At 42.9% G+C, this 17,452-nt stretch overlaps 1 protein-coding gene and 1 pseudogene across 1 annotated transcript in view; one reads left to right on the top strand and one right to left on the bottom strand.

Annotated features, from left to right (window-relative positions):
* Nucleotides 1–9,513, top strand: part of LOC112065824 (ubiquitin-conjugating enzyme E2 variant 2-like) — a 21,088-nt pseudogene extending 11,575 nt beyond the window's left edge.
* Nucleotides 1–17,452, bottom strand: part of CA8 (carbonic anhydrase 8) — an 84,842-nt gene that overhangs the window by 56,327 nt on the left and 11,063 nt on the right. Inside the window, exon 3 of the mRNA XM_024127047.1 lies at nt 13,985–14,109. Within this exon, the coding sequence (XP_023982815.1) occupies nt 13,985–14,109 (125 nt within the window). The remainder of the gene's footprint in view (nt 1–13,984; nt 14,110–17,452) is intronic.

Here is a 17,452-nt window from a genome sequence, read left to right as displayed (position 1 = left end):
CTGTGCTCCTCAACGGGGAGGGCCCCAACAGTGAGAGGCCCGCGTACCGCAAAAAAAAAAAAAAAGGAATGAGAGTGGGTCATGTGTAGAGATATGGATGGACCTCGAGTCTGTCATCCTGAGTGAAGTAAGTCAGAAAGAGAAAAACAGGGCTTCCCTGGTGGCGCAGTGGATATCGCACATTGACGCATGTATGTGGAATCTAGAAAAATGGTATGGATGAACCTATTTGCAGGGCAGGAATAGAGACACAGGGAACAGATGTGTGGACACGGGGGGTGGGGTGCGATGAACTGGGAGATTAGGATTGACGTATGTGCACTGCCACGTGTAAAACAGATAGCTAGTGGGAACCTGCTGTACAGCACAGGGAGCTCAGTTCAGTGCTCTGTGATGACCGAGATGGATGGGGTCTGGGTGGGGGGGAGGCCCAAGAGGGAGGGGATATCTGTATACATAAAGCTGATTCACTTTGTTGCACAGCAGAAACTGACACACTGTAAAGCAAGTATACTCCAATTTTTTTAAAAAGTCTATAAACAGTAAATGCTGGAGAGGGTGTGGAGAAAAGGGAACCCTCTTACACTTCTGGTGGGAATGTAAATTGATACAGCCACTATGGAGAACAGTACGGAGGTTCCTTAAAAAACTAAAACTACAGTTACCACATGATCCAGCAATCTCACACCAGGACATATATCTGGAGAAAACCATACTCCAAAAGGATACCTGCACCCCAATGTTCACTGCAGCACTATTTACAACAGCCAAGACATGGAAGCAACCTAAATGTCCACCGATGGAGGAATGGATAAAGATGACGTGGTACATATATACAATGGAATACTACTAGGCCATAAGAAAGAATGAAATAATGCCATTTGCAGCAACATGGATGGACCTAGAGATGATCATACTAAGTGAAGTCAGACAAAGACAAATACAGGATATCACTCATACGTGGAATTTAATTTTAAAAAAAGATACAAATGAACTTATTTACAAAGCAGAAACAGACTTACAGATATTGAAAACAAACTTATGGTTATCAAAGGGGAAGCCTGGGCAGGAGGGAGAAATCTGGAGCTTGGGATAACACACATACACTGCTATATATAAGGTAGGTAACCAACCTGGACCTACTATACAGCACAGGGAACTCTACCCAGTATTCTGTGATAACCTATAGGAGAAAAGAATCTAAAAAAGAATGACTACATGTACTGATATATGTATAACTGAATCACTACATTGTAAATCAACTATACTCCAGTAAAATTAAAATATAAAACAACAACAGGGGCTTCCCTGGTGGCGCAGTGGTTGAGGGCCCGCCTGCCGATGCAGGGGACACGGGTTCGTGCCCCGGTCCGGGAAGATCCCACATGCCGCGGAGCCTGCGCGTCCGGAGCCTGTGCTCCGCAACGGGAGAGGCCACAACAGTGAGAGGCCCGCATAACGCAAAAAAAAAACAAAAACAAAAACAAAAAAAAACAAATGCTGTCTTCTTACCTTTTATATTTCTCACAGAGTTTGGCCATAAATACAGACACTTAACCAATGTTTGCTAACTGAATGGTATATATCACTCCACCATCTGGCCTTCCTAACAGACTCAAAACTTGGTAATGTCTTTCTTCTCACTTGCTCAAGAGCTACAAAATAGCCCACTGAGCTCCGCTGAGGAAAAGGTAGCAGGCATCACTACAGCCTTTATCCCACTAGGACCCAAGCCACTGACCAAACACAGTCGAGCTCTAGATCAGTTAGAAAACAGCAAGATTGGGAACACAGTTAAAGCATGTCAGGGCTGATAAGCTAATTAGGAACAATGCCCACTGATAAAAATCTGTAATATTTGTTCTCCATCACAAGGTGAGTAAGTGATATTTGTGTTTAAAAATTATTGTAAAATATTTCCAGAGCCGAACAACCCAAATTCGGAACAGGATTAATGATTTCAGCCCTGGGCCTGGGTCACAAGTTTTGAAAAGAGAAACATCCATAAACTGCCCTCAGTTGTATCTTGGGTTTAAACAACAGCTGAGATGGTGAACTGCGCAAAAACCCACCCAAGTGAATCAGAAAGAAAAAAATTAAATCCTACACATGCTTCAAAATCCTGGCTCACTCCAAGCCCCAGCTCCTTCTAGAAAGTGGAAAACTGTGCGACTATGTTAGGTACAGTGGAGCTGCAGGCAGAAAGGGATGTGGTCCCAGGTGGTTAAAAGGGACAAACCTGCAGTAAAAGGAAACAGGGCTTCCTTCACTGATGCCCAGATGCGGTTGGTCTTGTGCTAGAGTCCAGCGCCACTGAACTTTAAAGGGTGCTTGGGAGAATTCTGAAGAGGTAGTCTTAGTAACAGGAAATACCTCTTCTCTGTTCCTTGTTCCCATAAAGAGGGATTTTCCCTAAAGAAAGCTAGCCTTCCTTTCCACTCCTTCAACCAACTCCACCCTCCTCTTTACTCCTCTTTTGAAATTCGAGCTAGGCTTAGAGAGCAGGCTAATAAACCCAACCTGGAACCTCTCACCACCCCCCACCTCCTCACCTCCCTTCCTTCCCTCCTATCTCGCCTCCCTCCACCCACTGCCTATAACTGAGCAGGTTGACTCCCTCATACTAAGCTATGTCTCCAGTGTCCTTCATCCATAATAAAGGTGATGCTTTGTTCTCCATTATCTGATGACTCTAACAATGTCTATTTCCTATTTGCTCAGAGCTCAGGCTGGGGAGAAGCAATCTCCGTATGGGATCTCCCCGGAGAACTCACCAATTTATAGACCCACCAAGGAATATTCATGGGAACTACATGAACTCTGAAGCCAAATAAATTGGTTTCCACTGAGTAAACTCTCTCATCCAGAGCGCTAAGTGATTCATTGAGCCACGTTTAGAGAATGCACTTGCCCTAGGGTGCCCAAGTGAAAACATTAATTCAGGGGTCCCCAACCCCCAGGCCACGGACCGGTACCGGTCCGTGGCCTGTTAGGAACCGGGCTGCACAGCAGGAGGTGAGCGGCGGGCGAGCGAGCGAAGCTTCATCTGTATTTACAGCCGCTCCCCATCACTCGCGTTACTGCCTGAGCTCTGCCTCCTGTCAGCATTATGGTGAGTTGTATAGTTATTTCATTAAATAGTACAACGTAATAATCATAGAAATAAAGTGCTCAATAAGTGTAATGCCCTTGAATCATCCTGAAACCATCCCCCCACCCTGCCACCGTCATCCGTGGAAAAACTGTCTTCCACGAAACCTGTCCCTGGTGACGAAAAGGTTGGGGACCGCTGCATGAAGTGAGAAAAAAAAGAAGTCCATCTTTCATTTATCAGGTCTTATCATTACAAATGTCTTTCTTTTATACTTAATGTTTGTAATGTTTATAGTCAACAGTTTAAAATCTGGATTTCTTCGTTTCTACTCATTTCAAGGCTTCTTAAAAAAAAACAAAACAACTGTACTGTCCCATGTTACAACATTTGCATCCAACACTAATTATGCCCTTAAAATGCTTTTAGGAAACACTTTAATACCAGATTCTGTAATTAATAACACTATTTTCCACCACCATATTCAGTGAATGGTGCTTCCAACGGTATACCATTAATTTTTACAGCCTCTCCCTAAGTTTCACAAGGGTGGGAACAATTGTATTATCCTTATGCACCAATGAAGGAATTGAGGTTGAACAACCACACAGAACTCCAACAGCAAGCACCATGGTGAACTGGAGTCAGAGTGTAGCCCTCCCTGACTGATATTCTATGTCACCAGAGCAGGCTGCCTCCTAGGGGACCATGGCACCAAAAAGTCCAGTTTCCCATAGGCTTCATGCTACTTTGCTCTAGGATTCCACAGTGAGTTTTTGTTGTGTGTAGCCTTAAGAAGCTGAAAGGAAAAATGTATTCAAGCACAGCAAAGCAGTGGCCAGGGCAAAATTATCTTACTAATAACTTCACTGTGCCATTTTAACCTATCATTCTTAAATCCAAAAAGAAAAAGAAAAAAGAAAAACAACCAGAAAAACGTATGCAGTTTTTATACTGGTTAAGATCTTATGAAGCTAAAAATCTCTTAACATCCTTGTATTCAATTAGAAGTTTAATCACACTGTTTACACAGGAAAAATTTACTTGATTTTCACTACAAAATAAGCTGATAATATAAATTCTACTGCATATGCACACATAGCAATCATAAAGAGATGTGTCAGGAAAAATGACCAGGAAATGACATACTGACTAGAGTTGTAGAAGATAATGTATTCGGGGAGTAGGGGTTTAAAAAAAGAAAAAACACCTTTTTTCTCCATTCATAGTCTCTGCATTTCTTACCTGTATGAACAAAAAACGCTTTTGGTTTCCCCCTCACGATATTTTCACTAGATTTTTATCATCACAACCACAATGACGTCCCCCATCTCTTCCTAATAACAGGAAGTACATACTGAAGGGTTTACTCTTTGCCAGCCTCTGAGCTAGTTTCAAGGCCCTTTTATAGACAGAAACATCGAGGCTGGAAGAGGTTTACTAGCTTGCCCAATGTTGCAGAGCTTGGATTTCAATCCTGGTTTTCTGACGTCCAAGCCCAAACTCTTTCCAGCTACACCATCCTGACTCCCTCCCACAAGGTTCCACTGTTAATCAAGGCAGCAGTACTGGTGCCATGTTCTCCAGCTGCTTCCCAGAACCTAGATCTTTCCCGACTCTTCCCCACCATCAACACTCTCCTATCCTGTCTCTCACCAATCCTAATGTTCTTAGGTTATCCTAGTTACTCTAACTTACAACCACCTATAACAGGGTTGTACCCAGCACAGTGCCTTTTGCAAACTAGTTGATAAATATTTCATTTAGCTGACAATAATTTATATCTCAAATAACATATTGGCTTTCTAATAAATGTTTTCAGAAGTCTTCCTCTAGATATATCCAGAGAAAACCATAATTCAAAAGGATACATGCACCCCAGTGTTCACTGCAGCACGATTTACAATAGCCAGGACATGGAAGCAACCCAAATGTCCATCAATAGATGAATGGATAAAGAAGACGTGGTACATATATACAATGGAATATTACTTAGCCATAAAAAAGAAGGAAAGAATGCCATTTGCAGCAACATGGATGGACCTAGAGATTGGCATACTGAGTGAAGTAAGTCAGACAAAGACAAATATTATATGATATCGCTTATATGTGGAATCTAAAAAAAATGGTACAAATGAACCTATTTACAAAACAGAGTCACAGATGTAGAAAACAAACTTATGGTTACCAAGGGGGAAGAGGAGGGGAGGGGGATAAATTGAGAGATTGGGATTGACATAGACACACTACTATATATAAAATAGATAACTAATAAGAACCTACCGTACAGCACAGGGAACTTTACTCAACACTCTGTAATGACCTATATGGGAATAGAATCTAAAAAAGAGTGGATATATGTATATGTATAGCTGATTCACTTTGCTGTACAGCAGAAAACTGACATAACATTGTAAATCAACTATACTCCAATAAAAACTAATTTTTAAAAAATCTTCCTCTAATTAGCTTTAAATAGCTGAAATTTGTATACTATATAGACAGGATAGAGGGGATGGGGCCCTTTACATGGCACAGAAACACTCAATTAAGTCTTCTAAACACTCATCGATTTAGAGAAAAGGGGGGAGGAGACAAATTATGAACACTGCATTTGGACTCCCCCAGTGTAACAAAAATGCCATGAGTTGTCTATTGCCCTCAACTCTATATGCCTATCACTCAGCCCACGGCCTGAACAGCTAGTTCCCAAGAAATACCTGTTGATTGAATGAATGAATGGATGGATAAACAGACGGATGGACAAATGGAAGAATGGATGGAGATGAGTTAAAGATGACCACTTGGTTATGAACTACATATTTAAACCAGAGTCTATTTTTATTGGAAGGCCTATTAAGAGAAGATGTATTTTACTCGAGGATTTCGATCTGTAAGAACCCAATTTAAAATATTTTCTACATGCAGCAAGTCTATAACCACCTATAAATTCATTATATATCATATTCGTTTATAGGAACTAATTTTTCATTTTGCACAAATTTACCTTACATAGTAAAGTCAGCTACCATATTAATGTTTTCTTTCAGTTAGTTTGCCAAAAAATCTCTCATACACCCTCAAACAATGACAATGAATAATGTACTACAAGAAATCCTTACAAATATAAAATTGAAGGTAGCTTCAAAGTGACTACTTAAAGGTCAACACAATACAATACAAATACAAATACAATACAATACAAGAGGTCTTATACAATTCTGTTTCTAAGAGGAAATGGCAGACTGTCATATCATGTGGTACCACTAAGAGAACATTTCTGTGCGTTCAACACTATCACTTGTTTTCTACTCGGTAAACTGTGAGGTTTCTGCTCCAAATACATTTTAATAAATGAAAAATAAAGAAATATGCTGAATCAAAGCAGGAGCCATGATTTTTATGGAATAAAAAGACAAGTGTTCATTAGAATTCAGGAAACGTAAAATTTGTTTTGATTTTTCTTTACCCAGATGGGAGAGGGAGTTCCCACAGTTACGACCACTGAAGGGGCCACAGCACAGGGATCTAATTCCTTCATCTGCTTATGGGTGAGGCTCGATCTGCTAGTGCTGTGGGCAATTCCAGGATACCCAAATGATAATAATCATTATAATCAGAGTCCTGTTTCTGGTCAAAATGATAACACTTCCCAGAGAAGCTGAACATTCAAATGTGAAATTGTTTCCTTTAGGGTCCGTCTTACCTCCTCTTAATGGCAAGCTTCCCTTTTCTTCCCATTAAAGCAATCTCAATCCAAAGTCATAACTACCGTGGCAAATAAAATCTCAAACTAGAGCTGCTTTTCCTAGTAAGCATTGGCTTCGGAAGGTGGAAAAAGCATCCCTCAGAGCAGAGGTCAGTTCACAGGTCTCATGTGTCCTCTGTCATTTCCGGAACCAGTCACTTCCCCCCAAGACCTCGCGGAGCATCTCGGCAGAGTGGGTTGGGGGGCGGGAGGCAGGGGGGAGGGCAGAACTAGATGGTCCGTTAAATCCACCCCACTTCTCAGGGGGCAGCAAGGTTCTGCCTTCGAGACCACATACCCCTGTACCCTCACAAAGCCCATCTGAGCTTTGTCTTCATAGCCTGTAAGACCCAGGCACAAGGCCACAGCTTCACTAGAACCCTTCCGAGCAAGGTTAAAACACGCTCATCTCTAAACGGGGCTGCATGCAGATATAAAAGCCCTCCCAGGGGCGGCGGAGAGGGGGACAAAGACTGTGGTGTTGTCTCCTTCCATCTAAACCACCAGAGACAAGACCAGTAGTAAAGGATAATTCTTAAATGGAATATTTATTTAAACAAAAGACACTCTTCTTCATCCAGGCCATACATCATGGTTTCCTATAAGATGCTCTGTGACTCTTAACTTTTTGAAGCCCCAGATTTCTCCTAGGTTAAACAGGAGTTTGCAAAGTTAGCTCGATACAACTTTTCTAGGTGATCTCTAAAGTTCTTTTTACAAACAAATTATCTATATGCCTTATATGTCTAATCCTCATGATGTTTTTGTTTGGGGGTTTTTTTTTTTTGCCGTGCTGCGCGGCATGCAGGATCCTAGTTCCCTGACCAGGGACCAAACCCGTGCCCCCTGCAGTGGAAGCGTGGAGTCCTAACCACTGGACCGCCAGGGAAGCCCCCTCATGACAGTCTAACTCACTGAAGTCACCCTATTACATTTCCTTGGAAAGGCAATGGAAGTCTCTGTTTTGGAAGAGGTTCACAAACTCGAAGCTCAACTTGGGATGCCTGTGGAAACCAAATAACTTGAAAAGATCATCAATTCACTATTAACCGGGCAAACTCCTCCTGGTATCTCCTCAGAGTAGTAAAACTAATAAATAAAAATAAATATCTTTCTGTCAAATGAATATGCAAATCACTTGGAGGGGCAGCAGCCCAAAAGCCAGGTCTTTCTCACTAAAAGAACACTTAAATAGCAGACACTACTATCTCCCTGAAAAGAAAAGAAGAAATGCAGGATATCTGGAAACCCAGGACATTGGGGGTGGGGGGGTAAGGTATAATATTCAGGATTGGCACTTTATTATGAGATACATTCTTCATAATGTTTTGTTGGCCTATTTTGCAACCAAGATCTGGACTCTTCACAATTAAAGACTCCTGCTCTGCACAGGGGAACTCTATCTAATGCACTCAGCTTCCCATAAACAGCTGGTATGTGGCTCAATTATCACCGAGCCCTTCAGAGTACACAGAGCAAGACCTGCTCTTCACATACAATGTAAATAAAGATAAGAGTCTGCCCTACAATATGCTGTGCTCCGTCTTGATAATTCACTCTCAAATTGTAAACTTTTAGGCCCAAAGGGCAAGAAAGTCAAACCTGCCATACACGACCTCCAGCTGGTCTGTGGGCAGGGTCAGCGCCCATCCTAATAAAACTATCTTTCATCTGGAGTGAAATGAGACAAACAGAAATAATGTAGGGAGTTTGTTAAAAGCTCAATCTATTCAATGCATAAGCCTAGGGACTTCCCCGGTGGCGCAGTGGTTAAGAATCCGCCTGCCGATGCAGGGGATACGGGTTCGAGCCCTGGTCCGGGAAGATCCCACATGCCGCGGAGCAACTAAGCCTGTGTGCCACAACTACTGAGCCCGCGTGCCACAACTACTGAATCCCATGAGCCTAGAACCCGTGCTCTGCAACAAGAGAAGCCACCACAATGAGAAGCCTGCGCACCGCAACGAAGAGTAGCCCCCACTCACCACACCTAGAGAAAAGCCCACACGCAGCAATGAAGACCCAACGCAGCCAAAAATAAATTAATTAATTAAAAATAAAGAAATTTTTAAAAAATGTATAGGCCTGTGTTTATTCTGAGACCATATTCTTCCTACATTTAGCTATTAAATTAGAGATCTTCTCTTTACAAACTGATAGGGACGGCAGAGAGTTATAATGTTACTTGAAAGAAATAAAACTTGGCCACTCTGTTGGTCTCCCTAACCCCCAATTTTTTTTTTTTAATTTTGCTGCTCCAGCATAAAATCTAAATGACTGGGATGTACTTTCCCATAGCAGTATGAAAGTAGCGATTCATGTGCAAAGATTAATCATAATTTACCAGGAGTTATACAGTTAGGCTACCTTGAAGTAGCAAAGAACATGACAGTCTCCACATACAAAATGACGAAAACACAATACATAGCCTGAAAGTTGAATTTGAACCTAAATACCTGGAAGTTCCTCCATTAATTAGATTTGTAACAAAATTAACATGAATAGAAAAAATAATTCTAGTGATATGGTGGATGCAGAAAGGATACTGCTATTAGCGAAATCACAAAATTCATACAGCATTAAAGTTGTAGTTCAAGAGCTAAGACAGCTAATGCCGTCCAAAGAAAACATGCAGCTACCACAACCGCCAGAAGGACAAACATACAGGAATTAATTTGATTGGATCCCATCCTTGTTTTAAATCAACAACCTTCTACTCACATTTGTTGTCTTTTTCTCTTTTTTTTTTTTTTTTTTTTTTTTTGCGGTACACGGGTCTCTCACTGTCGTGGCCTCTCCAATTGCGGAGCACAGGCTCCGGACACGCAGGCTCAGCGGTCATGGCTCACTGGCCTAGCCACTCCGCGGCATGTGGGATCTTCCCGGACCAGGGCACGAACCCGTGTCCCCTGCATCGGCAGGCGGACTCTCAACCACTGCGCCACCACGGAAGCCCACGTTTGCTGTCTTGATTAAATATCTCGATGCAAAATACCCACACATTAAGAATTCCAGCTGGTAGACATCACCCAGACATCTGTAAGAATATAGTTAACACATGCAAACCCATTATGTTTTCAGGTAACAGGAAGAAAAATGCAGCACAATTCTCTTTTCTCTTGTTAAGGTGCTGTCATTTAAGCAGAAACCTGGAGTATTCATAATAGAATTCGGTTACAAGATGAGAGCATGGCGAAAAATGTCAGGTAGCTGTGGAAGCATGTGTGTTTCTGAAAACTACAAAGGTCAAGAAGGAAAAGCAGAAAGGACATGCTTTATCTATTTTGCTGAGTACAAGAGCTGCAGTTTAAATTGTTTAGGGACTTCCCTGGTGGTCCAGTGGTAAAGAATCCACCTTACAATGCAGGGGACGCAGGTTCGCTCCCTGGTCAGAGAACTAAGATCCCATATGCCGCGGGGCAACTAAGCCCACACGCCACAACTCCTGAGCTCACGTGCCTCAACTAGAGCCTGCGTGCCACAAACTACAGAGCCCACGTGCTCTGGACTCCACGTGCCACAACTAGAGAGGAGCCCACACGCCACAACAAAAGATTCCACGTGCCACCATGAAGATCCCGTGTGCCACAACTAAGACCGACGCAGCCAGAAAAATTAATTAAATAAATAAATCTTTTTTAAAATAAATAAATTGTTTAATGTCACAAACTGTGTTAATTTTTCAAGTGATGTGGGTGCTGACTACTTGTGGCATCAAAAATATATTCAGGATTGCTTTTTATAATTTTAAAAAGTATTGTATTTATAATTTTAGAAAGTCCAGAGGGGAGCTTGATGAGCTTCTGTTAAAAGGCACTCCCACGTTATATGTAACAGACAAGGTAATTATTTGCTTACAGATGGTTGCTGAATAAACCATCCATTTAAGTTTAAGTGAAATCAGCAAAAAGGAAATACGTATTGATGTGTCTTTTGGAGATTAAAGTTAGTCTTAAAATGTAAATACGATATGAAAACTGTCCTAAAGAATTATTTTTTAAAATCACATACCAGGTAAACAGTGCCCTCACTCTCCACCGTCCTGTTGGCTATGTCCTTGGGTTCCAAGCGGCCCTGATGGCAGTACAGAACAGGGGGATGGTGGGAAGTTACCTACTTATCCCCACATTAGGTATCTCATTCCCTCCCGGACTATTCTACGTGGAATCCCTCTCTCCTCTCCTACACCAGCTCAGCCCTCTCCGCCTTAAAACCCAGCTCACTCTTCACAGCCTCCATTAAAACAAAACAGAAAGCACCTGACTCACAGCTCTGTCCCTCAAACTCTGTGCACCCAAAAGACTGAGGCACTCCACAGGATCCAGCACTAAACGAACGTAAGATGACTGACAGAAGTATTTTCTCTAGGACTGGATCAGAGATAATCTGGGATAACAAAGAATTCAAGTATTATTCATCACCTATTTTGGAAAAATTAGTCAGAAATTCCATCATCATAAGTATAAATACTTCTGCAGAAACAAAGCCTCACCACCAGAATTTAATCTCCACTCAACACAAACCATTACCTGTGCTTAATGGACCAGGGCAGTTAAAACTTCACCAAGTAGCAGGACCAGTCTGCACGTTGGGTCCAAAATTCTATTCGACTGTGGGGCGAAGAGCACACATCACCAACTAATCTCACGACACTTCCCAAGGCTGTAAATTCTGTGTGTCACAGGCAAAGTCACTGAATCCCCTCCAGAAGCTGGCGCCTACCCAAGGACTCCCATCTCTCCCAAAATTTTTTATTATGAGACTGTATCTTTGAAGGCTGGTTGAGATGAAAAAGCTTTTCAAACCCAAAGAAGAGGGCAGGGCCGAGGCCCTGACAGCCCAGTGTTTTCCTGCCCCTCCTCGGCCCTCCACTACCCCGCAGGTTTAATTACTTGGGATTGTCTTGTGTCCTCCCTCCTCTTTGATATGTTCTGGTGTGAACTCTTCCCTTTCACATTGGGTGAGGACAGGGCAGCAGCCAGAGGTGACACAGAGACCGGGCTGAATTGTTTCAAGGCACTAGAAGTGATAGGATGTCTGTGGGAACTGAGAAAAAAGCCCCTAGAAAGGTAACATTTGAAAACCCAACATTGCCCATCAAGGCCTTAAAGAAGCTGTCTCCTCTTACTGTCCTCGGCATCACATATCACATATATTATTCAACACACTGCAACTGTTTTTCCCTCCATCCTCAAAACATGTAATATTTCACTTTTTTTTTTTTTTTTTTTTTTTTTTTGGCTGCGTTGGATCTTTGTTGCTATGCGCGGGCTTTCTCTAGTTGTGTCGAGCAGGGGCTACTCTTCGTTGAGGTGCGCAGGCTTCTCATTGCAGTGGCTTCTCTTTGTTGCAGAGCATGGGTTCTAGGTGCGTGGGCTTCAGTAGCTGTGGCACACAGGCTCAGTAGTTGTGGCTCGCGGGCTCTAGAGCGCAGGCTCAGTAGCTGTGGCACAGGGGCTTAGTTGCTCCGCGGCATGTGAGATCTTCCCGGACCAGGGCTTGAACCTGTGTCCCCTGCATTGACAGGCGGATTCTTAACCACTGTGCCACCAGGGAAGTCCTAATATTTCACTTTTAAGACCTGAGTTTTTTTAATGAAAGGGATATTTTGGGCTTTCAAAAGAAATTTTTTAATGATTATTAATGTAACATTGAGAAATACTTTCTCTAACTTCATTCTTTAAGGCACATATATCATTTATATAAGTTAAACAGTAGTGACTTCCAGGCAATGAGGCAGGTATGGACGTGGTATCTGGCCAGGAGCAATTCCATACTTAAGTATGTGCAGTTGGGAAAGACAGATAAGGAAGACTGGTATTTCGGCAGCCCCTGAAATGTATTATTACTTGACACTGATGGGCTATTTCCCAGGGGAGAACTGCAGTCCTTATAGAAATAAATATGAACAACAGAGACACCCTGTCAATTTCACCAATGTGGGCTGTCTCTGATGTACCCGGCTCTGCACTAAATGTTGGAAGTAACACGGAGAGTGAAAGGGAGACTTTTTCTTCAGGAGCTGTCTTAGCTCGGGCTGCAATAACAAATTATCACAGACTGGAGGCTTAAACAACAGAATTTATTTCTCCCACTTCTGGAGGCTGGGAAGTCCAAGATCAAGGTGCCGACAGATCTGGTGTCTGGTGAGGGCACACTTCCTGGCTTGGAGATGGCGGTCTTCCTGTGTCCTTATCCGGCAAAAAGTAGGGAGAAGCAAACTCTCTCTGGACTCTTAACAGGGCACTAATTCCACTCATGAGGGTCCCACCTTCATGACTTCTTCTAATCCTAATCACCTCCCAAAGGCTCCACCTCCTAATACCATCACATCAGGGGGTAGAGTTTCAACATATGAATTTGATTGGGGGGGCAGGGATCACAAACATTTCAGTCCATAACAGGAGCCCACACTCAGTGAGAAGGACTCTTTAAACACTAAAGGTTATAATGCATGAGATCAATGTCACAGCAGCAACCCATCAAGGACACTGGGAGCACAGAAGAGGAAGAAATTAATTCTGCTTAGGGAAGGAACTCAGAAAAAGTCCCATGGAAGAAGTGATACTCCAGCTAGATACTGAAGAAAGAGCTGGAGTTGGCTAAGAAGATAAGTAGGGGAGAGAATTCTTCAGACAAAAGAATGACTCTCTAAAACTCTTTCTCTCTCTCTCTCTCTCTCTCTCTCTCTCTCTCTCTCTCTCGCCCTCTAACTGCTTGAGGCGAATAAAACCAACTTTACCAATTTTAACCAGAGTTAAACCAGACTTTTAATTACTGTTGAGGTTTCTCCAAAAGTTAGTTGTTTTCAGCTTATCATCTATTCATAGCATCCACAAAAGTGACCTCCTGAATTTGCAGAGGCAGCAGAATTTTTACAACAGTAATAATACTAAGATGAAACTTAATAGCATAGATTGCCTTTATAACCAACAGCCCATGCGCATTCTCCAAGCCCACTAAGCCTGATGGGAAGCCTCATTTGCTGCCCCAAGCTTATATTTCATGGAGCACCTTTTTAATTTAATATAAATTGATTACATTCAAGAGCTACACATCTACTTTTAAACTAAACCATTTTCAGTAAATCGCTGAATACTTTACATGAACAACATAAGTTTTACAAGCTGATTTGTTCTTCTTACCTCCATGGGAAAAGCTTTGAAATTAACTGTGTGCTCAGAACCACGCTGGTTTTCTCTTCCCCAGTGAAATCTGACTTCATACAGCTCAAATTCATGCCCTTGAGGCAATGGACCTCCGGATAGAACTGAAAAAAGAAAATAAATTCTATTTAATTACATCTCAAACACATTCATCAGCACATCACTATAAACACTAGGGACATTTTTTTGCCAAACAGGTCTTATGAGCTCTATAGAATAAATTCACATAACCAAAACGAAGAGTGAATCACAACTGTGAGATGAATTTATACTGTCATCTTAATACAGTAAAAGTTCAAAAACTCTGAAATACTTGGGAATGGTATGTATATGTTAACTTCTTGTGTATTTTAGGCATAGGAGTTAACAGAAAATAAACACAGGAGCTACTTATACTCCCCGACACTTAAACTTAGCATTGATCAGGGGACAAGAATATGGTCTGAGTCTCAGGCTGACCAATAATTCGCTATAGACCTATCAATAAATTGAACCTTGTTTACAGATAATCCACTTACATGAGCAGGCTTTCAACTGGGACAACAGATGTCAGCCAACAAAATTATCCATGCAGTGAATTATTATTAAGACAATTTGATTTTTCAACAATGAAATCACATTTTTACAAAAGCAATCTATCATCCAATGTCACATAAATGTAAACAAAATTGTAATAAAATAGTAACAATACTTGAAATATTAAATTTAGTTCTATGGGGCCCTGTCTCTATGTCTCATTTCTGGAGATAACCCAGAACTTTGTCCCAAACAAGAGCACTCTAAAGGATGATAAGAAAATACATCTCGGGCTTCCCTGGTGGCGCAGTGGTTGCGCGTCCGCCTGCCGATGCAGGGGAACCGGGTTCGCGCCCCGGTCCGGGAGGATCCCACGTGCCGCGGAGCGGCTGGGCCCGTGAGCCGTGGCCGCTGCGCCCAGCAGTGAGAGGCCCGCGTACCGCAAAAAAAAAAAAAAAAAAAAAAAAAAAAAACATCTTGTCTTGAAGCAACAAAATACTTCGATTAGTTAACACTCCCTGATATCATATGGAAAAACCTGACATAAAGTTTATTACAAAGGGCCAATTTTGACACAAATAAAGGTTCTTTGCATTCTTCCTGTTAACAAAACTGTTCATTCTAAATGGTATCAGCTAAGAATTATTGGTTGTTTCAGCCAAGGAGGTAACAAAATTCACCCTCTCCCCCAGATATGGTCTCTTTGAAAGAGGTTGGTGTTCACACGTGGACTGTCATTGTGCAGGAAGGAACGGCGGCCAAACTGAGTGCCCCACTGTGGATCAGCTTTGTTCTCCATCCTTCCTCTAAACTCAAAGGAGAAGGAAGGGGAGTTGGTGCAGACATATTTATTTGGTTGGTTCTTCATCTCATAACTTTTCCCCAAAAGAATTTAAAGCTGCTTCCATCAAAGTTCCTATCCTGCAGCCGGATGGCATAAATCAGAAGAAAGAGCAAAGGGCAAACAAAGACAGAGGCAGAAAAGAGACGGAGCGATGAGGCCATGGCACAAACGAACGTCTCGCAGACCTCGCTGAAAGCGCCCTACAGATTTGGTGCAAAGCCTCCCTCCAGCTCCAACAAAGAAGAAAACCAGCAGCAGCAAAAAGGGACTTCAATTTTTCAAGGGCTTAACCCTCACATCTGGAGGAAAGGAAAGTGCAGTGATGGCCTTTAGGATGACACCACGTCACAAGACTGTGATGCGTTCCTCACGCTTGGTCTTTTTTTAAGTTTCGACGCAACTCTGAGGGGTCAGTGTTATCATCCCATCGACGTGGCTGAAACGGGCTGAGCGTGAGTGGCCCATCATCCAGCAAGCCAGCTCCAGGAGCCTGGAACTCGAGCTTGTGGCCCACAGCCCGCAGTGAGACGGGGAGACCAAGCTTTCGGTACCCGGGAGCATGACCCAGCAAACAGTGGTCTTTAAGCCTAGATTTCTCAACTGCAGCCTCTCCTTTGAGTATTACACCCATCCTACTTCCTGAACGATCCAAGAAAAATGTAAATACATGGCTCAAAAGGGATTACTGAATCCAGAACCACAATGCAGGCTCACTGCATCTTCTTCAATAACCATCATGCTGTGGACTGAGGAAGGTCTAAAGTGTTTTGATCTCAAAACCAGAGTGCCGCAGCTTCTGAATACCCTCCAAACTCATTCCCTTACCACGGCTGTCCGAACTGGGTCTTAAAAACTGGGAAAGAGGCCTGGAATCCACCCACTGTGTACCCCACCTCCCAACCAAAAAGAATAAATGGGAAAGGCTTCTTGGGAGTCCTGAAGTAGCAGGCAGATGGGCCCCCGGACTGGACAGCTGGAGTTTGTCAAGTGGAATAAACTGGAGCTTTGTTTTCCCAGACACCCCAAGGACCAAGTTAATGGCGGGAGCTGAGCTCTGCTGGAGTAAAGCGGTAAGATGACCCCTCCTGAGGTCAAGGAGATCTCCCCAACTGCAAATGCGCAGACCGGCTCCTCGGGAGTCAAAAAGGGAGGGGGCGTTACCCCACTGCACGCTGGAATCCATCTTGGCAAAAAGATGCGCACGTGTATCAGGGAAGGACCCTAGGACAGGTCAGGTGTGGGAAAAGAGAAAAGATAATCGGCCAAAGGTAAACACAAAGCCGGAAGAACTGCCCTATATAAATGATTCAACCACCTCTTTACTGCGCTTCTCCTCATTAAGGAGGACACCCACACCCTTTCTCTCCGGGTGTGTATTTCTGCCTTGCTTCTGTCTTAAATAGTTTCTCTGTGTGCTCTCCCACATGTTGTGCTGTGTCTCTGATAATAAACGCTGATTCTGCTTTTGCAGTTTTTGCCTCCTTGAGAAATTCATTTTTCAAACAGGGCAAGAGCCAGGGCAACTTTGCCTCCAGCCTCTAGCCCCTGGTAGACTAGCAGCTAGGATTCCTGGTTTTCACTCAGGCTATCTAGGTTCAATTCCTGGGCAGGGAACTAAGATCTCGCTTCAAGCCACTGCTCACTGCTATCTCCCCGAGATCAGTCTCATGCTTGCTGCACCCCAGCCTGCACCATTTGAAAGGGAAACACCCTTCACCTTGTGGGTCTACGACCCGACTTGAGGCTCTTGTCTTGGATAAGGCTTAGTGGCCTCGGGAAAAGAAAGGGGAGTACTGTGGAATGAAGCATACGTGAGATCAGAAAGAGGATTAAAAATATCTTTTCCCAAAACATCTTCATCAGGTACACACACATACACACACACACACACACACACACACAGAGTTTCTGAACCTATTACAGAGCAGTCCACCAGTAATTTCTTATAGCAATGGATAAAGCTGATTCTGTCAGTGATTTCAGGGGCCAAAAGGAGATCTGTGCTTCACACATATACCCCTCACCTGACCGATGGCCAGTATTTCTTTAGGTTAAACCTTGGGAGTAGAACTGATATTTTTTTTTTT

This window comes from Physeter macrocephalus, chromosome 15 (assembly GCF_002837175.3).
Source record: "Physeter macrocephalus isolate SW-GA chromosome 15, ASM283717v5, whole genome shotgun sequence".
Classification (NCBI taxonomy): Eukaryota; Metazoa; Chordata; class Mammalia; order Artiodactyla; family Physeteridae; genus Physeter; species Physeter macrocephalus.
The sequence above is the reverse complement of the archived record's forward strand: the minus strand, read 5'-3'. Positions and strand labels throughout refer to the sequence as shown.